This window comes from Tachysurus fulvidraco, chromosome 6 (assembly GCF_022655615.1).
Source record: "Tachysurus fulvidraco isolate hzauxx_2018 chromosome 6, HZAU_PFXX_2.0, whole genome shotgun sequence".
NCBI classification, from domain to species: Eukaryota; Metazoa; Chordata; class Actinopteri; order Siluriformes; family Bagridae; genus Tachysurus; species Tachysurus fulvidraco.
Window position 1 is genome coordinate 8,644,940 of NC_062523.1, and position 25,780 is coordinate 8,670,719.

A 25,780-nucleotide genomic window follows, 5' to 3' on the forward strand; every position below is an offset into this window, starting at 1 on the left:
TTTTTAATACAAGCTGCTATATAAAAAAAGTTTTCAGTTTTCCATATTGGATCCATCCAAATATCCCCTGTGTTTTAGCAAACTAAGACAAATGTCTAAACTCAATGAAATTGACCTAACAGACTTCACCCCCACTTACAAAAACCTTACTAATGTATTACTCTCTCTGATGAAGAGCAAGTGATGATAATGATAGATATCTTGAAGCCTTCTTGTGGCCTGCACAAATATTCATTCTTTCGCCTACGTGAGTGTGAAACTGTTTCTGTCTAATTGAAACCAGGCAGCTGCATAATGCCTCCTGTCCCACAGTTCTGCACTAATTCCCTCTACCTTTAAACCTACTTTTACTTTTCCAACACACCTTGCATCACTAAAGTAATGCCATCTTCACTTTGCATGCTTGCCTGCTTTAATTTGCTTCTACAATGTGTGAAAGACCTTCACACACACACACACACACACACACACACACACACACACACACACACACACACACACACACACACACACACACACACACACACACACACTATCTTCCCTCCCTGATTTCTATATAATTCACATGTCTCTTTTCACATGTCCTGTTCATTATGTGTTGTAACCAAGGCACTTCCTGCAAGTCCAAGTTGAGTCTAAGTGAGCTCACACCCATGTCTGAGCAGAGTATAAGTTTCACTGTCACTTTCAAGACCAGACTAAGTCATCTCAAGTTATCTCTTCATGTTCATGACAAACCTAATCTAATCTAAAGTCCTCTATTGCTCAAACCCAGATTGAGTTTGTCATTATCTTTTACAACCAAGAATCATCTCACCTCTGTATCCAGATCATGTCTAAGTCGTTTTTCACTCATGTCCACAGTGAATTTAAACAGCCTCTACCTCATGTTCAATTTGAATTTAAATCAATGTTTCCTTTACATTCAAGGTGAGCCTAGATCATCTCATCTGTACTTCCAAGTCAAGTTTAGGTGATAGCTCCCTCATCTCCAAGTTGAAAGCCATAATGTTACTCATTAGAGGTCAGTAAGTAGTGTAATGCATAATGTGTTTGGAACTTAGAAACCTAAGCATGCATTTGGGGAACAGACAAAGTTCACTTGTCTACCTCTTACAAATTTTACTGAGGGAGGATAATGGATGATGCTGCCAGGTGTATGATCTGGAACTTTCTCTTTTTTATTCCTATGTTCAACATTATCTCTACTCTTCTACCTTCTGAGTTTCCATCTTATTAATCCATGATTATGTCTGTGTGTGTGTGTGTGTGTGTTTCAGAATGTCCATGAGCGGACCTGGGACTGGTTCAGGTTTAGCATGGAGCAGGAGAGGCTGCTGTTGGAGAGTTGGCACAGGGAGCGGACATTTCTGCGGCTGCGGACACGGCGGTTGTTGGAGGATGCCGAGGTCATCTACGATGAAGAGCAGAGCCTGCAGAATGACCGATTACACCAGCAACAGATCTGTGCACAGCTTAGACAAAAGGTATGACATAGACTAAGACACAGTACACTGACCTACTTCAGGTTGCATCGTACAGATGGAAGTATTCACAAAGTCTCTGTTTGAGAAATACCCAGGATGACACAAACATAGAGCAGAACTGCCATCACCCCTTATTCTCAAGCATGGCTATGCTTTAATCTACGTGTATAGCATGGTACACTACTCCATATGGCATTATAAAAAGCACAATCAATCATTATGATGTGAGAGTGTGAATCTCAGTCATCCGCCTCGCAGATTTTAACTGACGCTGGAGTGGATAAAAATGTGCAGCCATCTGCTGTAGAATCTACCCACAATATGGCAGCTCAAAATGCACAGAAAGCAAACAACGTGTGTCAATATTGAACTGGCATTGCAGAAAATTCCTAATGATATATGCACTGAAAATCCTTTAAAGACTGTCACTCAAAAGTAGAACTAGGAAAAATGGAAACAAATGACAAAATTATAAGTTAGTGTTTTTTTCGTTTGAAGAAATTTTTTAAATCATTTTTATTTACCATGTTTGCAATTCAAAGGGAACAATGCCATGAACTCAGAATTATGCACTTGAATTTTCTTAAAAAAAAAAAATTATGAAAATTTGATTCTTGAGCCAACATCTGAAAGCTACAGAATTGTATTAGTTTATTTATGTTCTTTTCAGTACAAAAGACAGAAACTCGGCTTGACTTCCATACCTTTTATTTGGATCTGAATCGCAATGCTTCTTTTGAGAGCGATTGCTTTAATATCCTCTTTTTGACTGGGACATAAGTGAAAACTGATGTATATGTCTTTAATTAAGCCACTTCTACAAGTTATGGATATAAATACAGTATAATCCTACACTTCTAGCCACGGTGGTGTGCACGGTTCTATATACTACATAATATACTGTACTATTATTGCCCTAAGAAGAAGAACCAAAAATTGTACTGCTTGTATTAAATTGTCATAATAAAAGTCATTGTTAATGTTAATGTATTAATTAATAGAAATAAATTAGACTTTTGTATGTCGCGCTGGATAAGGGTGTCTGCTAAATACCGTAAACGCAAATGTCATAATGGTTAAAGAGCAGGTTTGGATGTAAGGGCAGTGTTTTATTATACAAACCAGGGCAAACTAAGCAAGAAGCTAAGGTAGTGATCAGAATCCCAGATCATAGGCAAAGGCAGAGACTGTTTTAGTGGATAATCTTATCCTCTTCTCATCCTGGGTCTTGTATTATCGATCTGCTCTTACTGAAAATCCTTTAAACACACTTAACTCTGTTTCACTTTACATTATACAGTTGTCGAAGAGGAATGATCCCATAATCACAATATCTCATAATCCCTACTGCTAGCACGATTGGTTTCTTTTGAGTCTCATTCCTCTCAAGGTTTTTTCTCTTGTTGTCTTGAGTAGTTTGTCAGTGTCGCCTCTGGCTTGCTTATTAATGAAGTAAAGAAATCAGGATTTATGCAAAGCCTTTTTGTGTCATTAATGGACTGTACAAATGAAACCAAATTCACTGATAACTTGATGTAAACTCTTATTTAATGTTAACAAGACTACATTTTCGCTTATTGGTCCAAGGAATACTAGAAATAATCTCTAATCATCTGAGCCATGTTTAAATCCTTTTCAAACCCCCCCCCCCACCCCCCACCCCCAAGAGCCGAACTGATTATACATTCCTGTTGTTGACATATAGCATGGTTCAGCATGGTTTAGTTTATTCTCCACTAGATATATGAACTAGTGACCTTTTAGCTTTCTCCTTGTTTATTGAGATTACAAATGTATACAGATTGTAGGTCTATTGCAAGTCATATTTACTGGCAAGGCACTTTGATGCAGAGCCCAAAAATTATGAGACAGATGCTAGACATTTTGTGGAATAATCTTTAAGATTTAGGGTAATGAATTGTTCCTACTTAAATCTTTATTCTATGTGGTATTTTGTTCTCTTCTTCTTCTTCTTCTTCTTCTTGTATCCTCTTTCTTCTTCTTCTACATTCGGCTTTTCCCGTTAGGGGTCGTCACAGCAAATCAACTGTTTCCACCTAACTCTATCCTCAGCATCCTCTACTCTCTCACGCCAATTACCTTCATGTCCTCTTTTTACACATCCATATATCTCCTCTTTGCCCTTCCTCTTGACCTCTTACCTGCAGCTCCATCTCCAACATCCTTCTACCAATAATACCATCTCTCTCCTCTGTACATGTCCAAACCATCTAAATCTATCCTCTCTGTCCTCGTCCCCAAAACAGCCAACCTGAGCCGTCTCTCTGACGTGCCCGTTCCTAATCCTGTCTGTCCTCGTCTCTCCTAAAGAGAACCTCAACATCCTCATCTCTGCCTCATGTATTTTCCTCACTGCTACAGTCTCTACCCCATACAGCAGAGCTGGCCTACTGTCTTGTACACCTTTCCTTTGATTCTTGCTGACACGCTTCTTTCACACAACACTCCTAACACTTTTCTCCACCCACTCCAACTCGCCGCCTCTTCACCTCTTTTCCACATTCCCCATCACACTGGACGGTTGACCTCAAATACTTAAACTCCTGCACCTTCTTGACCTCAGCACCCTGTAACCTCACTCCCTCTCGTTCATACACATATATTCTGTCTTAGAATGACTGACTTTCATTACTCTTCTTTCCAGAGCAGACCTCCACATTTCCAGGTGTTTCTCCACCTGCTTTCTACCCTCACTACAGATCATAATGTCATCCGCAAACATAAACAAGAAGGGATTTAAAGCTGATCCTTGATCCCACCTTTACCTTGAACTCCTCTGTCTGACCTACAGCACATCTCACTGCTGTCATACTCCTCAAATACATATCCTGAACTACTCAGACATACTTCTCTGCCACTCCTGACATCTTCATACAGTACCATAGCTCGACCATCTCTCCATTAACAGACTCAGAGCAGAAATTGTATCCATAGTGCTCTTTCTGGGCACGAAGCCATACTGCTGTTTACAAATATCCACTTCCTTTCTTAGCCTAGCTTCCACTACTCATTCCCATAGCTTAATTGTGTGGCTCATCAACTTTATATTTCTGTATCTGCTACAATTCTGCACATCACCCTTGTTCTTAAAGATCGGCACTAGAACACTTCTCCTCCATTCCTCAGGCATCTTCCTCTGACTGCTGTCCTGTACCTCCTTGTTCCACCACCATCATTTCTAATCTTATTTTCTCCTTCCAGATGACACAACTAGCCCCCTCCTACCTGTCTCCCTGATCACTTCTGCCGTAGTTTTCCAGTCATCTGGAATCTTTCCTGACCCCCAAAGTCTCAGATTTGTCTCAGATTTGTCTGAATTCTTTACGACATTCTTCCTTTTTCTTGGTCTTGTTTACTGTCTTTTCTCTCCTCTTCTTCCTGACCACCAGAGACATCCTACACAACATCCTATGCTGTCTGGCTACACTCTCTCTTACCACCACTTTGCAGTCACTAATCTCTCTCAGATTGCCTCATCTACATAGAATGTAATCTACCTGTGTACTCCTACCTCCACTCTTATATGTAACTCTATTGTTCCTGTCTCTTTTGGAAATAATTGTTAACTACAGCCATTTCTATCCACTTAGCAAAGTCCACCACCATCTGTTCTTCTAGGTTCCTATCCTTAACACCAAACCTGCCCATCACCTCCTCATCACCTCTGTTTCCCTCACCAACATACCCGTTGAAGCCTGCTCCAATCACTACTCTCTCCCATTTGGGAATACTCCCCATCACCTCATCTAACTCATGCCAGAATCTCTCCTTCTCTTCTAACTCACAGCCTACATGTGGAGCATAACCACTGACAACATTCAACATCACCCCTTCAATTTCTGACTTCAAACTGATTACTCTGTCTGACACTCTTTTCACCTCTAAAACATTCCTCGATCCTTCGGGATCACTACTACCCCATTTCTCTTCCTATCCACACCATAATAAATCAGTTTGTATCTCCATCCAGTACTACGTACTTTGCTCCCCTTCCACCTGGTCTCCTGCACTCACAGTATATCTACCTTCCTTCTCTCCATCATGTCCGCCAGCTCTCTACCTTTCCCTGTCATTGTACCAACATTAAGAGTCCCTATTCTTAGACCTGTTCTCATGCCTTTTCTTTTCTCTCTCAGTCTTCAAGTCCTTCTCCCTCCTCTTTTTCCTTGACCAACAGTAGCCCAATTTTGTCGTTCTTAACCTGGACCTCAACAGATCCGGTATGGATCTTTCATGTTTAGATCTGGATGCCTTTTCTGACACAACCCTCTCTATTTAACTGGGCTCGGGACCAACACAGAAGTCACTGGCTTGCAACCTCTGTGGTTAGATTAATTTCTTTCTAATTTTTCAACATGTGATTTATTAATTACAGACTTATCTTGTGTTATATATTAAATACAGCTGTCTCACTTTTTTTCAGTCATAGGTTTAACAACATTAAATATAGTGCTTAAATATAAGCTTCCAATACTATGACATCACAAAGACTTTTCTATTTTCCCACACTGTTTTTTTTTTTTTTGCCTCGTTACCATAGCTACAGTTGCACATTTTCGGACCAGCTGTGCCAACTGATAGAGGAATGATTGATTGATTGTTTTTGCCTGTGGTACACATCGTGGAGAGATTAGCCATTTAGGAGGAGATGGGCGTTGTGGAGCAGATGTTTAGAGTCAAGGCACTATCTATTATTCCTCAAGATGCCTGAAGCTGTTCTATCTCTCTTAGCTTTTGATTTTCAAACTGTTATTCTTTTTGGTGTTGTTGCTTTGGAAAGAATGCCCACAGGCATAACAAAGTAGATGATACAAATTAAGTCATCATGGTAATGATATCAATCAACGTTAAAAGATTGTGTAAGTACTGAGAAAAGCTGTAGCTGCAGTGTTTAAGCTTTAGACCGTTTAGTATTCAGAAAGACGTTCAAGACTCATCCTTCTATCCTCTTATCCTCCTTATCTTCTAACCTTGACATCTTAATGTATTCCTTTGTTGTACTCTTGAATACTGTCCACAGCTATAAATACGGTTGAGTTATTCAAGTTTGACTGAATCGTTCTTTGCATTTTACAGGAGAATATTTTCTCTCTCGTAGCACCGAACAATGAGGCACTTGAATATGGCTCGTCATTACATCACACACAGACTCAATTCGCTTAGCGTCTTCTGTGGCTGAACTCTTTTTTTCTGTGCTTCACTCGATCCAATCTAATATAAATGCACTCTTTATATGCCTTAATGCTCATCTCGATCATTACAAATGAGTTTTTTCAGTAGTTACAAATGAGTTGCAATTAAATGCACATTAGTAAAGTCAAAACTGTTCATATTTGCTAACAGCAGCATTATGGGAACAGTAACAGTAGCACATTGATGTCAACAAGAAAAAGCCATTTATCACATTTATGTGGTTTGAGGTAGAGCTGGAGCAGGGCTATGGCCCGCTCACAAACAGCACACTTGTGGCTTCACAATCCTTGCTGAGGCATACCATGAGGTCGAGGAGTGTCCTATTTCTTGTTTTAGACTGTAACACTATGCGCCCTTACTGCTCCCACATCAACATGGACTCAGCAATTCATGAAATCACACCAGGTCATCCGGTTAAGAGCAATGTGAGGTAGATGTAGCACCCTGTTGTCAGCAAGCAGCATTACAGTAATTGCTTTGACTTTAATGCTGGAATAATTGGAATAATTACTGAAATCCAGTGCGGTCAGCGTAAATGTCGTCTGTAGCCTGCCTGGATATTATGTAATGCAATTTGTTCTTTTCTCAAAGGGATTAATGAAATAATCTTGCCTTTTATTTGTCTTCAAACAGAAACCCAAGTTTTCATCGATCATCTGTTTGTAGACATTGTCTCTCTCTTTCTCGTTTAATTGTATAATGACTAGATGAACAGCGAGCCATCACAAAAGAACCCTGCTGAATTTAAAGTGCAATTTTAAGTTTTGTTTGAGGTTTTTATTTGTTCTTAACAAAAGAAATGGTCACAAAATAGCTTTACACACATCTGAGTAGAAATTTAAAACCTCAAACACAAGCCAGAAAAGATGATACCAAAAAAAAAAAGACATGATGGTGAAAATTTGGCATTCAGTTAAATAACATTGTGTGTGTTGAATACCGAGGACGTTTCATATCGGCATCATAGTCTATATGCTTACAACAACAGTTCTTTGGTGTACGTACGCAGTGACTGGATAAGATTATCCTTTCAGGATTGGTGAGTCTTAGAGATTGTCCCTAGTGCTTGTTTTTATACCCTAGCCTCCCCGAATCTCTTGCACGGTCTATTTTCTCTTGCTAATAAGAATCACCAAGGTTTATTTTTCAAATTCTTGGTACTGGGAAATGTGGAGGGGCATCCAAAGGATAAGACCCACATATGTGAGTTTATCAAACACGATTGAGGCCACCAGAGAGTCTAAACAAAGGAAACAATACTGAGAAACTGGATGTGTTTGCTTTTGAAACTGAGTTTCTTTCATCCTGTCACCGGTACCTGTAGGGTTTGGAGACACAAATAATAGTGATGAAGAAGAATTTGTTCTGTAGCACCACTCAAGATCCTCGGAGACCCAGAAACTCTCTCTCTCTCTCTCTCTCTTTCTCTCTCTCTTTCTTTCTTTTTTCTTTGCCCCCTTCATTTGTTTGGAGCTCGTAACAGTTTTGTGTTTGCTCCCATTTGTAACAGAGTTTTGTGTTTAAGGTCTCTTTTTGGTTTCTCACTCTTTAGACTCACAGGAAAGCTATTATAGATTCAAAAGGAGCTGAAGCAGTCTGTGTGTGCAGCGTGTGGAAAAAACTGCTGCTGCTGAGACTGTTCCCACATTTGCAAATATAGATTTCATTAGTGGCAAAGTATTAAGGTTGCTTTTAAAGTCACAATGCAGAACAGAACAATACAGAACAGAGAGCAGCAGAACTTACCAGCACAATGTGTGGCCTTCAGTTCCTGTTTGTCATTTTAATATTAAAGCTGCTTAAATAAATCTAATAACATGAATTCTACATAAAGTGCTTTAGTGAATACAAAGCAACGTACATGCATGCAGCAAATTGTAATTGTAGCAAGAAAATGAAATGTTTTAGAATAGCTCAGACAAAAAGCCCAGACCTCTCGACCCATTGCAAAAATAACTGTGAATCTTAGCAAGTGAGAATATCTTGAATACTTTTAAAATGATTTAACGTTTCTTATAAGTTATCGATTATAGAAATCTTAAATTAGTAAGTATTTCTTTTTAGCCATTTTATTAATGTAAAGTATAAAAAGAAAAGAGAGAGTTTTCAGATAAGTCATGTGAGTGTCTTATCCGGATCTTTTCAAGCAGCATGGAGGAATGTTATGTATTTGTTTTTATGTATTTGGGGCAGTGGTGGCTCATGTGGTTAAAGCTCTGGGTTCAAGCCCCAGCACTGCCAAGCTGCCTCTGTTGGGCTCTTAAGCAAGAACGTTAACCCTCTCTGCTCCAGGGGTGCTGTATCATGACTGATCCTGTGCTCCAACCCCAACCTCCAAAGTTGGAAGAAAGAATTTCACTGTGCTCTAATGCATATTCGACAAAATAAAGGATTCTTATAAAACTTCAAAAAGACTTAGATGCACAGACTTAGATGCATAAATAATACATAAGACAATCAGAAACAAAAAGGACCATTTGAAAGTGTGTGCATAATACCTAAATAATAATACTCTATTTTGAGACAGTGTTTATTGTTAAAAGTGCTATACAAAAAAACTTGAAGATATAATATACAAAAGGCAATCAGTACAAAGGACTATTCCTAAAAAACATTTGTAATAGAGAAATTCTGTTCATAGTGTAAGTGGAAGCTCATTCGTCCACTGAAGCAGTAAGATATTGTTTTACAACAAACTTTTTTAGAGCTTCAAGTTTTAAGTGAAACTCCCGAGTCGGTGAACAGGATGCTAGAACCAGGCTGCATGGATAATTTGGTATAGAGCTCTTTTATACCTAGAATGCAAAGAAAAGTGGTTTGATGGTTAGGATCTTGCTGCAAATGAAAGGCAAAGGATTGACCACTGGGAAGGGGTCATGTGAGAAACCTTAAGGAAGTTATTAATGGTGAGCAGCAGAAATATGAATGCTCTAGAGAGGATATGGCATATTTGAGATGTGCCATAAGTCTGGATATTACTTGGGTTTATATAAGAAAGGTCATATTCTACTGATGTCATGAAGAACCGGTTTAGTGCTGTTAACAGTATGGCACCGATAAGATAAGACATGGCACCTGATAACAGAGCCAATGATTTTGTATAAAGTGAAAATAAATGTTGAGCAAAAACTGACCCATGAGGCACTCTATTAGAAAGACTATTCTATTCTGTCCTGCTAGAATCTTCTAGACATGAAAAGAACCAGGTCAGACTGTCATGTCCACCATGGACAATTCCCTGTCAGAGCTCCAACATATTTCTGAACATATATCTTCCTTGTTTGTTCCACTGGGTACCCGTTTTTTTGGAAATTAGCTTCCCTTTGTTTTGTGGTTTGCTTTGGTGGATTAGTGTTTAATATTGTGAGTAGACTGTGTGGGTGTTGAGTTCTCATTGCTGTATCCTTGTTTTGCTCTCAGTTCTGTTTTTTTGCTAGCCTTGTGATTCTTCTCCTGAATTTTTGTTTATTTTGCATCCAGCTCTGAATCAATACAGTGCATTGTTGTGAATTGTGATTTACTGTAACAGCATTAACGGCAAATATATACATATACAAGTCTAATACTTTAATGCAAAACGTAGATGAATTGGAGACTATACTTTCCCTCCTGTATCTTAACAATACAGTCTTTTTATTGTTTTCAGTCTTTCCCAATCCGGGACCATTCAATTATCTATTAAATAAATAGAAGGAATGTGGCATATTTCCAACTCTGTAGAGATCCGGTGGTGAAAAAAACCCCCAAAAGGTTTGATGTAAGGCATGCTGCAGACAGCAGAGATGGGACTGTTTGGTGAAAACCAGCATTGTTAATCAGGGAACACTGATAAATACCCTGAGAACACTGTGCACACAGTAAAGCACAGTGGTGTCGGTATCATTTTATGGGGATGCTTTTCAATAGAAGTATCAGAATTGAGGACAGTCTGAATGGAGCCAAATACCTGTTACAATTGATTAGATAGCTGAGACTGGGGTAAAGATTTACTTTCCAGCTGGCAGAGCTTGGGCAGTTTTGCCAATAGGAATAAATCTGGGGGTACAATCTGGCCATTCACATTAGCAAATACAAATGTAAATAATTCGTGTATTTTTCTGGTAAACTTTTTTATGTTGACATACCATCTTCTGAGAAGGCGTTCTATTAGATTTTGGAGCCTGGCTGTGGGTATTTGTGCCAATTCAGCTACAAGAACATTAGTGAGGTCAAACCCCGATGTCGGTTGAGGAAGATCGGGGCATACGTTCATTCCAAATGTATTCAATGAGGTTTAAGATCAGGGCTCAGTGCAGAACAGTGATGTACTTTCACTCCAGCTTTAACACGCAGTGTTTTCAAGGAGCTTGATTTGCACATTGTCATGCTGGAACAGGTTTTGCCTGTTAGCTCCAGTTACGGGAAACCGTAACGCTACAACATACAAAGACATTCTATATTATTGTTTGTTTCCTTTACACTTTGTTGCAACAGTTTTGTGGGAGTAGCACACATGGATTAGATGGTCAGGTGTCTACATACTTTTGTCCATAAATTCTATATCTACCTCAATCTGAACCTTGACACCATTACTGACCAAATATCTGCTGTTGGTAAAAACAAATAAACTCTCATAACAACACATTATTATAAATGGCAAAATGAACGTTTTTCCTTCTCAAGCATTTTTAAGTGAAGAACGAGGCATGTTTATGTGTGTGTAGTGAAGTTAGTGGGACATTATTCTGGTTCCTATCATCTGGCACTGTTGTCCTATCTGGGCCAGAGAGGTTTGTGTGATTGATGATGCAATTATTGGGCCAGTTACCCACTCTGTGTTTTTTCTCCCTTTTAGCTATGACTTTTCTGCTTTAGCTTTTCTGTAATACAACTGCAAAAAACTTGTAAAACCGAAAGTACATGACGAATCACTGCAGTACAAATGAGCATCGATCTGATGAAATGCCATTTGTTAACATTCACAGCTGATGTGGGTTGTGTTCAGGAATGTAACGCGAGTTTGTGCGTAATTTTTCTACTCAGATGAAGCTAAAGTGAGCTCTGGTTTCTTTCTCACACACTGACTATCTGAGCGCCACACTGTGCGCTGTGGCACAAATGTGTTTGATGACAATCTGTTGCTGAGAAAACATCAAGCTTTTCCTCAGTGGAAGTGTGAAGAGGCCGTGTCTCTCATCTGAGCCACTGAACAGATTGCTCGGTCTCTATCCTCACACTCAGTCGTTAAAGAGCAAAGCTCTGTCATATACAAACATACACTGAAATGGGTGACATGCCAGAAATCATTTCTGCATCTGTCTTAGAGCCTGGGAATTTACATATATACAAATTAGGCATGTGTAAACTTTGCATTTTCATGTCATCATATCTGCCTAATCTGGTCCCACAATTTTAAATATCATCATATCATAATGCTGCTTTTTCAAGCCAGTTTTTTTTTCCTCTTTCTTTTTTCAGTCGACAGCCATTGATCAAATAAATAGTGTAGCTGTATAACCAGAGTCACTGTATCAGCCTCAAGAATACACTCTGGCACCATTAAGTTATTTATTATTATTATTAACAAATAGAAAGGATGTGGAACATCTAGAACTCTGTAGAGATCCAGAGGAGACCGGTGATAGGATATATTTTAGAGTGAAGCAACAGTAGTGAGAAGAAAGTAAATGCTAACAAAACAGCAACAAAAAAAATCTGTTTGCTGTAAGTCATTGCTTTTCACCCTGAGAACAGTGTCCATACAGTGAAGCACGGTGGTGGCAGCAGTGTTGTATAAAGTACTAGAAAGCAACACTCGAGTAAAAGTACAAGTATCGTACTAGAAAAAGACTTTGGACAGAAGTCACCTTTTAGAATATTACTCAAGTAAAAGTCTTAAAGTATCTCATATTTACTGTACTTAAGTATCAAAAGTCATTTTCTGATATTTAATGTACTTAAGTATTTAAAAAGTAAAATTTCAGTAATTTATGGTAGGCATAAGAGCAGGGGCGGCTCTAGGATTTCATCTTTAGGGGTTTTAGCCCTCAGTGAGAATTTATATTATATATTATATGACTACATAGTAAGCTAAAAGTTATGGTATTATTAAATGGCAAAAGTGGACACCAAAATCTTATGCATGATGTAATGATGCCAGTCTTGAATCAAATCAGTTCATGTATGTGTGCATTCTCTACAAACAGTGTGTCCAATGAATGCAGTCATTAATAAAAAATATTCACAAGACAAAGACCGAATCAATAAATGTTATTTTTATTTAGTATTGAATGGATTGTTTGCATTAATATTTTGTTTGTGCTACAACTCTGGTAATAAGAATAGTGACATTTCACTGCTTTTGGTTGCTGTATTTGCGGCTCCTCTCTGTGCGTACGTGCGTAATGCAATCTAGTAGCAGTGATTCGCCAAACCTCCCTTATTGCAGTCGCACACATTTCGTCTGATTTTATTTTACGAGTAACGAGTAACGAAGATGCTTAGTGGAAATATAACGGAGTAAAAGTATACATTTTATCTAGGAAATGTAGTGGAGTAAAAGTGAAAGTTGACATAAATTTAAATAGCGAAGTAAAGTACAGATAGGTGAAATTTCTACTTAAGTACAGTAACGAAGTATTTGTACTCCGTTACATTACAACACTGGGTGGCAGCATTGTGCTTTAGGAACACTTTTCAGGATTGAGGACATTGCTTGGGCAATTTTGGATTCTTGTTTCTGGATTCTTCATTGAGAAAGCACCATTGAAGGATTCATTGTTTTATTGAACAACGTTAGATTTCGTGAGCTAAGAAATTAGGTTCAATCCACAGCCACTTCTGTGACAGCGTCCACACCCAGTGCATGCGGCAGGGCATCCGGGTGACTGTTAACTGTAGGTCAACTTCATCTGCTTTGTAACAGCGATGCTTTCCTTCCTGATGCGCTACACGATTTTGCACACGTAGTGTGGAACATTGTTGCGGACCATCCCGCCTCCGAACTTCCAGGTGTTCTGTCTAACCATTGCCACAGCCACACTGTCATACACTCTAAGGAATGTAAACGAAGAAAAAGGGTTAGTAGAGTTAACCCATGGACGTCTGCAGGACCAGACAACTTGGTGTTGACAGCTCATGGAATGTGCAGAACATGCCTAAGAAGTCTACAGTGTTCTACCTCAATGACTATTGTCCTGTTACACTCACAACCGTCCTTATGAAGTGCTTTCTAGACTGGCTGTTGTTTGCATATTGTCCAAACCACTCCACATGCAACGCCATCACCATGACCATCCCAACTCCGCACTTTTACACCTGGACAGAAAGGACATTAGATCCTGGACTTCCTGACCGGGAGACATCGGTCAGTCTGGATCGGGAACAGCGTCTTCAATACCACTAATCTGAGCACTCAAGGCTGTGTGCTCAGCCCACTGCTGTTTAGCCAACCCATGACTGTGTAGCAATGCACAGCTTGAATCATGTTATCAAGTTTGCCGAAGACACGACCGATGTGTGACTCATCAGAAAGAACTGCGAGTCAGCATACAGAGAGGAGGTGAAAAAGCTAACAGCCTGGGGTAGAGCCAACAATCTGTCTCTGAATGTTGACAAAACAAAAGAGATGGTTGTCGACTTCAGCAGAACACGGACTGTCCACTGAACATTGATGGATCCTCCCCATCTCCCTCCACCTATCCTGTGCATGTTTTACAGACAAAGCTTCAAGAGCATCCTGAGCAGATGCATCCCTTCATGTTTTGGGAATTGCACCATATGAGATAGCAAGACCCTACAGTGCATAGTGAGAATGTCTGAGAAGATCATCAGAGTCTCCCCACACACCCATTCACCAGAGATGGGGGACTCGAGTCATTTGACTTGACTCGAGTCAGACTTAAGTCGCAAATTTGAGACTTGAGACTTGCTTGACAAATATTAAATAAAGACTCGGCTTGACTTTGACTTGACATTCATGACTTGAGACTTACTTGTGACTTACTCCCACCTCTGCCCTTCACCCTTCAGCTGTCTGGGAAAAGTCACTGAAGCATTCTGGCCCTTACAACCAGACTGTAACAGTTTTTTTTTTCCTCAAGCCAATAGACTTCAGCAACAAGAACTGAATTAAATGGAAAAACACACACACACACACTCATTCATTATACATCAACGTTTAATGCACCACTCATATAAACACTGTTTACACCCTCACTTCAAAACTGATTTTGCTTCAATGCTTTGTCTATTTAATTAACTCACTTCAATGCAGTCTCTACGTACTTGCTGCTATCAACTGATGCTTCTTTATGTTAACATATGTTTACAAGAATCCTCTTATTGTTAACATCCTCTTATTTGCACAATGGTGAATTACAGACAGGATAACTTACTTTTCAGTACTTAGCTATGTGTTTGATGTACCTTTGTGTCATCTTAATATCTCAATATCTGTCTGAGCTTTTAATTCCTTATATTCCATCTCGTAATTTTCGTTCTTCTGAAACTGGTCTTTTAACTGTTCCCTCAACTTGTTTATGATCGATGGGAGATAGGGCTTTCTCTTCACTAGCTCCAAAACTTTGGAATTCTTTACCAACTGAGATAAGGCAAGCAAAATCTCGGCATTTTTAAATCTCAGCTTAAAACTCATTTTTTTAGGGTAGCTTTTAATGAACTAATTGTAATTTTACATTGTCCTTATTTTACAGTCTATTTTTGTTGTTTTAATATTAATCTTTATATCATGTGTATTTTTGTTGTTTTATTTGCTTTTGTAAAGCGCTTTGAGATGTACTTTTAAAGGCGCTACAGATTATTATTATTATTATTATTATTATTATTATTATTATTATTAGTAGTAGTAGTAGTAGTAGTAGTAGTAGTAGTAGTAGTATTGTTATCTTATGCTGCACCATGGTCATGGTCTTTATTTCACTATATACTGCATCAGATATATAAGGTTGAAATGACAATAAAAGCTTCTTGACTTGACTCTTTACATGAACAGTAGCTAGCATGTTGACAAGAATTCTCCAATAATATATTTGAAATTATATGGTGACTTTATGTGCCACACTAAAATCTGCACCCTAAATTTGAAATGAGAAATTTATGTTTTGGTGTACTGTACTTTATGATTTCAGCATTTTTATATATCAAATGAACTTTCTGACAAATAAAACAAACAATGATAAAGAAACATTTTGTATATGAGGTCCGGACAGCTGAGTCACTGGCTACTTTCAAGCGGCGGTTGAAAACCTACTTATTCAGGAAACACTTCAACTAGCACTTCTTTCCTTATCTTTTGCATTTAAAAAAAACAAAAAAAAACCTTTGACACTTTTTCATTGTAACTTTGAACAAATGTTTTAAACTCATGGTATCTTAAGTATGTAACCTAGTGAACCAGCATTAATGTATTCAATGTTAGAGATTTAAGCACTTATGTACGTCGCTCTGGATAAGGGCGTCTGCCAAATGCTGTAAATGTAAATGTATATACTACAAAAACTGAATGAAGGATTTGGCACATGAAATACATTCTTTTTGAAGACATCTTTCTTTACATGTGAATAAGTTGGTACCTTTGATAAAATGGTACATTTGAAAGTCTTTACTTTAACAATTATGAAGGATGAAAAGTTTATGGTTTTAAAGTCACAGAACTGCCAGGGATAAACTGATTATTTGTACAGTTAAACATCTGACTTTAGATCACTGTTAAATAAAAAATAAATAAATAAATAAAATGACAATGAGTTACAATCTAATATATATTATTTATAATATAATATTATTTATAATGTAATGTTAACGTTGCTCCTCGTGATCCGAGGTAGTTTGGATAAGCGGTAGAAAATGAATGAATGAATGAATGAATGAATGAATGTTAACGTTAACGTTAGTTGCTTGTACATGTCTAATGCAGGTTTTTTTTTTATACTGCACCTTAAAATTCATTTGGATTCTTTGCTGATTAATGCATCCACAAATTTATTTCAGTTTCTAGATTATAAAGCAAACAAATACACACGGACACACAAAATTGGGTTCAGATGTCTGAGATCACATTAAAAATTAAAAAGTTTTTTTTGATTTATTTAAAAATAAAAGATTTTAAAATGATGAAATATTTAACACAAAGAAAGTAAATATTCAATATCTTGAATATTTATTATTTAAAATTTTTCTATGTTTCTGTAAGAACTAATATTCACTGTCAGCCATGTTTTTTTAACAAACTTTTTTAAACATATTTGGTTTTACTTCAAATGTGTTCAAACTGAATGTATTTATCTATCTGTTATAGTGTTAGAAGTTGCCCACTGCAGCATTGAGTCATACGTTAGCACCTGATAATCTTTTTAATGTGCTAATCATTTATGGAAATGGGAATATTTCTCTTTATAAAAGAGCCATTGTTAATCACACAGCAGTGTGATTCTGTCTTTGTGCTTCTTAAGCAGGATGTGTAATAAAAGCAGGTGAAATTCCTGCCTTGTCACTTAGTTAATTTAAACACAGACACACGGATAATGGGAATGCATAATGTGAATTAACATGTGTGAACGTTGCCACTGTGCTGCTCTGTTATTATGAAGCCCCTGACCTGTTAAACTCAATCCACTTTAGAGACAGAAAAGAGGTGTTAATTCCTACTGCAGAACCCCAGGGATGAGGATGCTTCAGCTGAGGAGGGGTGTGTGTGTGTGTGTGTGTGTGTGTGTGTGTGTGTGTGTGTGTGTGTGGGTGGGTGTGGGTGTGTGTGTGTAGGTGGGTGTGTATGGTTTAGATTTGCTAAACTCTGCTCATGGAAGTCAGTTTGTAGGTTTTAAAAATGAGCGCTTCTAACATTACCAGGAGACATCTGCTAAACCCACCTGCCATTTGCTCTGTGTGTGTGTGTGTATGTGTGTGTGTGTGTGTGTGTGTGTGTGTGTGTGTGTGTGTGTGTGTGTGTGTGTGTGTGTGTTATAGACAGACAGACAGACAGAAAAACAGACAGACAAAAGGATAGATAGATAGATAGATAGATAGATAGATAGATAGATAGATAGATAGATAGATAGATAGATAGATAGATAGATAGATAGATAGATAGATAGATTCTTTTTTGTAATCGCAAAGGGCTCAAAAAAAATTTCTGTCAGACCTTATGTTTCACAAAATGGGTAAAAAAGGTCTAAAAATGAATGTAAAGAGTATAAACTTTAATATGTGATGCGATAAACTACTATTTAGTTGAAAACTAAAGTAAACAGTTGAGATATTGCACTTAACATATTGTACATGTGAACATTTTATTATAGTTTTAACTACAACAATAAAAGTTAAGTTTTAATGCACATTCAATGTCTTCTGTACAGATTTGTGGATGGGAATAAATAAAAAAATAAATAAAAAACAAAAATAAATAGATAGATAGATAGATAGATAGATAGATAGATAGATAGATAGATAGATAGATAGATAGATAGATAGATAGATAGATAGATAGATAAAAGCTAGGAGTCTATGAAATGTGTAAACGTGAGTGAGTGTAGTGCAACTAGTTCCAAACATTCGATGATGGTGTTGTTGTTTTTTTTGGTGTTCAATTCTCAAGATGACCAACATTATTTGGAAAATACAACAATACTCTACAGTCAGTAACGGTTTCTGGGTATTTTGTGTGTGTGTGTGTGTGTGTGTGTGTGTGTGTGCATACAGCTGCAGCAGTGGCGTGACCAGCAGGAAGAGGTGGCTCAGATGGAAGCAGCTGTAGCAGCACGCTGGCAGGAGGAGGAGAAGGAAAGACAGAGAGAGGAGCAGGAGAGAGAACATGGCAGGAGGACCAGACAGAAACAACAAGTATAAATACACACACAATCTCCTCTTTGAAACACCAGGGTTCTTTAATAAAAGGCTCTTACGGGATTTAGGAAGAGTTTTGCATGGCTCCATTTAATTTCTATATCTCCCATCTCTCCTGTGGTCTCTCAGTTATTAATATTTTAACTCCATTTTATATTACAGCTTTAAATCTGAGATGTTGGTACAGTTTATTATGAGAGATATCTTATCTGTAGCTTATAGTAACTCAGGGAGAAATTCTAAAGTGTAAAATATTGAATACATTGACCTTTTGAACAAGTGAGGCCAGTATAGTTCACTCAAGATATTAACTATAAACCGTAACATTCTAAATTATGACGTTAAGCAGAATGACACAAAACTCAGAGATGGACAATATTTACATCTACATTTAACATTTACATATAGATACAGATACATATAGATGTTTGTCTTCATATTAAAGCTTTATAATGTCATTTTTAAGCTAATAATCAAAATCGAAATATTAGAATGACCTCAAATATATATATATATATATATATATATATATATATATATATATATATATATATATATATATATATATATAAATGTCAGATAGAACAGAGTATTGCTACAGTCTAGACTGAGGTGTGTTTTGAAGCAGTGAGCTTTGGTATAATATTTTATTCATATGACTTAATCTCCAAAGCTATTGTTAACTAGACAAGATTAGGAAATCTTAGACCTAAAATGAAGAAGTTATCCCACATATGCTAGACTGACTTGTGTAAACTCTAATACTGATTCCATAATAAGCAATATCAGTTGTGGCTGTTCTTATTATCTCTCACTGCACACCAACATGGAGAGTAGCTGAAAGACATTGTACTATATTGTGCAAGTACACTATTTCACCATTACTTAATACCGAAGCACTTTTGCAGGGAGATCCATCTCACCCCATGTTGCTGGGAAAGTAGTGGCATTCGTTATTAAAATGTATTGTGATCGTGGGTTTGTTTGTTCTGGAACATTCTTCATTTTATTTTTATTTGCAGTGTTTGTAGTTCTATGGCAACCGTGCTTGCCTACTCTGCCAATGAGGCCGACGATTGAGATGTTTGTTGTGTAAATAAGAGGCTACATGATTGGTGTGTGTGCGCTTTATCGAGTCTATTTAGAGGCATCTTTTCCTAGGATCCACCAGCAAACTTACTTGAATTATTTGAAGGCGATAATTGCATCAGAATCTCAGGTTATCACTTTGTATACATGCGACGGTTAAATTTTGTTTGTAAAGATCTTTTAATTATAGACATTGTTTCAAAACAGCTTTAGAGAACATTCATTCATTCGTTCATTCATTCATTTTCTACCGCTTATCCGAACTACCTCGGGACACAGGGAGCCTGTGCCTATCTCAGGCGTCATCGGGCATCAGGGCAGGATACACCCTGGATGGAGTGTCAACCCATCGCAGGGCACACACACACACTCTCATTCACTCACGCAATATGGACAATTTTCCAGAGATGCCACTCAACCTACCATGCATGTCTTTGGACCGGGGGAGGAAACCGGAGTACCCGGAGGAAACCCCCGAGGCACGGGGAGAACATGCAAACTCCACACACACAAGGCGGAGGCGGGAATCGAACCCCCAACCCTGGAGGTGTGAGGCGAACGTGCTAACCACTAAGCCACCGTGCCCCCCATTAGAGAACATAAAAACATAATGCAAAAGGTTTCATATCATACAACAATTAATATAATACAAAAATGCAAGATTAATATTAGACTTACAGTATATATAAATGAACTTTTTCAGACATTTAACCCTGGTGTAAACTTTGACTATGTTTGGATTCGTTCCTTTTTACAATAATAAGTAGAAATAAATCCTACAAAATATTGTTTATGGGACATTATGCTAAGGAAATTCCGCTATATAAAGGAAAGGATATACAAAGGATATATACATGTTTACATACCATTAAAAACAGCTACTACTACTACTGTACCACCCAAAGCTACTATCACTAGTACTATAATCTATCCCTACTACCTCCTACTAGTACTACTACTAGAATCTCGTATATACAAAGAATATATATGATTATATCAATATTATTGCATTTTATTACCATTACCATTACTACAACCACTAGTACAAGACTATATAACTACCTACTACTGCTTCAACTTCTATTACTAATCTTACTAATCATTATCACCAAAAAAAGGACAAATATATTTGCCAATTTTTTGATATCTGTAGAAACTTTGCCATCGGTTATCAACACTATATACTCAAGATGTTGTGAATAGAGATCTGAAAATTACTGGCATATTTCTGTCCAGAAGTTAAGGTTGATGTGAGAAAAATATCTTCCAGGTATGTTTTGACTGATGGTTAAAATCATCTCATGTTTGCAGAAGCGTACCAAACTCAATGCTCATTATCAATATTGTTTTACTATTGAGCCATCAGCTCCGAGCCACTTCTGGCCTCATTAACTTGATTAATGTGTTACATTCTGAGTGTGTGTGTGTGTGTGTGTGTGTGTGTGTGTGTGTGTGTGTGTGTGTGTGTGTGTGTGTGTGTGTGTGTGTGTGTGTGTGTGTGTGTGTGTGTGTGTTTGTGCGCAAGTGCATGTGTGTGTGATGGTGTCTTAACCTCCCATATTTCTATTTTCTATTGGAGTCTGTGATGTAATATTGCTAACCTCACTTTCTTCCTCCCCATTTTGCTTATTAGGATCTTGTTCTGGGCTTCACACTGACTGATGATGATGGTTGGGCTGTAATGGATTATTTATGCACACAAGAACTAATAATAATTAGATAGATAATTGTATTTACTGTACATCATATATATATATATATATATATATATATATATATATATATATATATATATATATATATATATATATATATAAATAGTTTTTTTTATATAAAAAATACTGTGGTTGGTGTCTACAAAAAGTGGTCCAAGTATTGGTGACAGGGTCATCCAGGTGCACCCAAAGCTCCCTAATGCATATTGGAAGCAAAGGCTATTCTGTATGGTCCAGTCCGACAGAATTCAATTCAATTCAATTCAAGTTTATTTGTATAGCGCTTTTTACAATGGGCTTTGTCTCAAAGCAGCTTTACAGAACAAAAACATAGAACAGAAGTTAAACATAAGGAGAAATACAAAGAATTAAAATAGTAAAAAATTAAGATATGTATAGTTCATAGTGTGTATGTATGTATATGTATTTATCCCCAATGAGCAAGTCTGAGGTGACTCAGGCAGCAGTGGCAAGGAAAAACTCCCCTAAATTGGTAAGGAAGAAACCTTGAGAGGAACCAGACTCAAAGGATAACCCAACCTCATATGGGTGGCACTGGTGGTGTGATTACAAATATACAGTCAAACAAGTGTTGAATTGGTGTAAAGATCACATAGAGTTCAGATCTCCTCTTGGTATCATAGAGTCCAACTGGAGCTGGTAGATCTGTAGATGTCTCAGGATTCTCATAGAGTCAGCCTCATCTCAGTGGAGGTCCAAAATCTTCATCGCACGAAAGATGATCGGAGCTGGTACAATGTCTGGATGCCTCGGGATGGGTAGAAAGAGAGAAGCAGTGTAGAGGGATTAACATATTTGCTGTTCATAAAAGTCTAAAGTATTGGTGCATAATTTTATGAGATGTATTATATGTGTGTACACCTGACTAAAGAGGTGAGTTTTTAATCTGCTTTTGAACTGGGAAAGTGTGTCTGAGCCCCGAACACTATCAGGAAGACTATTCCAAAGTTTGGGAGCTAGATAAGAAAACGCTCTACCACCTTTAGTAGACTTAGATATTCTGGGAACTACCAGAAGTTCTGAGTTTTGTGATCTCAGAGAGCGTGAAGGATTGTAACGTGTTAGAAGACTAGTTAGATACATGGGAGCTAAACCATTAAGAGCCTTGTACGTAAGTAGCAGCACTTTGTAATCAATTCTAAACTTAACAGGTAGCCAGTGTAGAGATGATAAAATTGGGGTTATATGGTCATACTTTCTTGTCCTAGTGAGAACTCTGGTTGCTGCATTTTGGACTAACTGTAGCCTATTTATTAAAGATGCAGGACAACCACCTAGTAATGCATTACAATAGTCCAGTCTAGAGGTCATGAGTGCATGAACTAGCTTCTCAGCATCAGATACAGACAGGATGTTTCTCAGCTTGGCAATATTCCTAAGGTGGAAGAAGGCTGTTTTGGTAGTATTTGGGCGATATGATTTTTAAAAGACAAGTCTAGTATGACACCCAGGTCTTTCACTGTCGAGCTACTAGTAACAGTACATCCTTCTAAGTGAAAGTTAAATTGTGAGAGTTTCTGTGTACTGGTTTTTGGACCTATGAGTAGTATTTCCGTCTTATCAGAGTTTAACAACAGAAAATTACAGCTCATCCAGTCTTTTATCTCTCTAAGGCATTGAGTTAATTTGGACACTTTGGCTATTTCATCTGGTTTTGATGAGATATATAACTGTGTATCGTCAGCATAGCAGTAGAAACTAATCCCATGTCTTCTAATAATGTTCCCTAATGGAAGCATGTATATAGAGAAAAGCAGAGGTCCTAGAACTGATCATCTTTGAGGGACCCCATGATTAACTGGTAATAAACTGGAGGATTCACCATTTAATTCTACAAAATGGTATCGATCAGACAGGTAGGATCTAAACCAACTTAAAGCCTGTCCATGAATACCTGTGTAATTTTGTAAGCGATCTAGAAGAATGTTGAGATCTATAGTGTCGAATGCAGCACTAAGGTCAAGTAGAACTAATAGTGACATACAGTCTTGGTCTGAAGCTAAGAACAAGTCATTTGTAGCTTTAACAAGTGCAGTTTCTGTGCTATGACGGGGCCTGAAACCTGACTGAAACTCTTCGAGGATATTGTTCTCCTGTAAGAAGGAGCTCAGTTGAACAGACACAACCTTTTCTAGTATTTTAGACATAAACGGAATATGTGAAATAGGTCTGTAATTTGATAGTACATTTGGATCTAAATTAGGTTTCTTAATGAGGGGCCTAATGACTGCCAACTTGAACGATTTAGGGATGTAACCTAAAGATAGCGAGGAGTTAATAATATTAAGAAGAGGCTCACCAGCTTTATGTAACACTTCTTTCAGTAATTTAGTTGGAATGGGGTTTAGTGAGCAAGTTGTTGATTTAGATGTGGTAATAAGTTTATCTAACTCTTCCTGTCCTGTACATGTAAAGCACTGTAGTTGTGTGTCTAGAGCCTTAAGTGAGACTGGGTCACTAGTTGCTCTCATATGTTGAGCGTCACCTATTTTATTCCTGATACTTTTGATTTTATCAGTGAAGAATCTCATAAAATCCTCACTACTGAACTGTGATGGAATAATGTGTTCAGATTTCTGTTTTTTTGTTAAACTAGCCACTGTGCTAAATAAAAACCTGGGATTGTTCTGGTTATTTTCTATGAGTTTGCTCAGGTGCTCAACCCTAACAACTTTTAGAGCCTGTCTATAGCTGGACATACTGTCCTTATACGCAATTCTAAAAACCTCTAATTTAGTTTTTTTCCACTTTCACTCGAGGTTACGGGTTTCTCTCTTGAGGGTGTGAATATGACTATTATACCACGGTGCAAGCGTTTTATCTCTAACCTTCTTTAATCGGATTGGGGCAACAGTGTCTAATGTGCTAGTGAATATAGAGTCTATGTTGTTATTCATTACATCTAGGTCGTTTGTGTTTAAGGGTACAGTAAGAAGTCCAGACAGATCAGGCAGGTTATTTATGAATCTGTCTTTAGTGGTCGGAACAATAGTTCTACTGAGTCGATAACGTGGTGAGACACAGTTAGTCTGTTCTAAAGGTAGTGTGTACATTATGAGATAATGGTCTGTGATGTCATCACTTTGAGGTATGATATCTATATCAGTGACATCTATTCTGTGTGATATTATTAAATCTAGTGTGTGATTACGACGATGAGTTGCTTTAGTGATGTCTTGTTTAAGCCCAAGTGAGTTTAGTAAGTCCAAAAATGTGAGTCCTAAAGCATCGTTTGTATCGTCAACATGAATGTTAAAGTCACCTACAATTAATGCTTTATCAAAGTTAACCAATAAGTCTGAAAGAAAGTCTGTAAATTCTCTAAGAAAATCGGTGTAGGGCCCTGGAGGTCTGTATACGGTTGCTAGAGCAAGAGACATCAGGGATTTCTTCATGTGCATGTGCGGTAGTGTAATATTAAGGACAAGCACTTCAAAAGAATTAAATCTATACTGTGTTCTCTGGGTAACAGCAAGGTAATCACTAAAGATAGTGGCAACACCACCTCCACTGCCATTCTGACGAGGCTCATGCTTATAAATATATCCTGATGGTGTAGACTCATTTAGACCGATGTAGTCATTTGGTTTGAAGAGATACTATAGCACAAAAAATCTGAAAAGGGCCACGTCACTTCTTCATAGCAACGTCCTGGTCCTCTTTCAGCAGGACAATAATGCAAAAATTTTACAGAAATTGTTTAAGGAACATGACAGAGTTCATGGTGCTGCTTTTAAAATGTCCAATCCAAGGAGGCCCAACCTCATGACTTAATTTATTTATGGTTATTAATGGCTATTAATGTCTTGTTGTCTGATACCACAACACAATTACAGAGGTCTTGTGGAGTCCATGCTTCAGTGGTTCAGAGATGATTTTAGGGTGAGCCTACAAAATATTAGTCAGGTGGTTTTAATGTTGACTTATTGTCACCTGTGCATTCTCTTTTCACGAACCATAAAACATTATAATTCATATACAATCCCCATTGTCTTTCATCTGTACCAATCAATAACTGCAGGGCAAAGATATCAGAGCGTCTTTGCCTTCTTTTCCTCCAGGCAAGTTTGTTTAATTAGATACACGGAAGTTAATTAGTTTAGCCGCTACATCAAAAAGTTTGGAAATGAGTTTGAAAGAAAGTGGTACGTGAGAGGGAATACACGCTTGAGCTCTGTGTGTGTTCCAGGTGCAAGAGTTTCACGAGATACAGCGGAGGAGGAGAGCGGAGTGGAGGTGCAGAGAGGAGACAAGACTGGCTCAGCTCAGGAGAGAGATGGAAGAACAGATGAGGAGAGATAAAGAAAGGTAGGACAAATAAAGAAAAGAAGTTAAGAGACTTTAAGTTCAAATACATGGAGAAAGCAGACAAATCAACTTAATCATGAAAGCTAGCGTTAAAACCATATTGCC

At 37.7% G+C, this 25,780-nt stretch overlaps 1 protein-coding gene across 1 annotated transcript in view; it reads left to right on the top strand.

The window, feature by feature from the left end:
- Positions 1–25,780, top strand: part of LOC113660847 (coiled-coil domain-containing protein 148) — an 82,258-nt gene that overhangs the window by 49,785 nt on the left and 6,693 nt on the right. Inside the window, exons 10-12 of the mRNA XM_027174676.2 lie at positions 1,281–1,487; positions 18,399–18,539; positions 25,557–25,675. Of these exons, the coding sequence (XP_027030477.2) occupies positions 1,281–1,487; positions 18,399–18,539; positions 25,557–25,675 (467 nt within the window). The remainder of the gene's footprint in view (positions 1–1,280; positions 1,488–18,398; positions 18,540–25,556; positions 25,676–25,780) is intronic.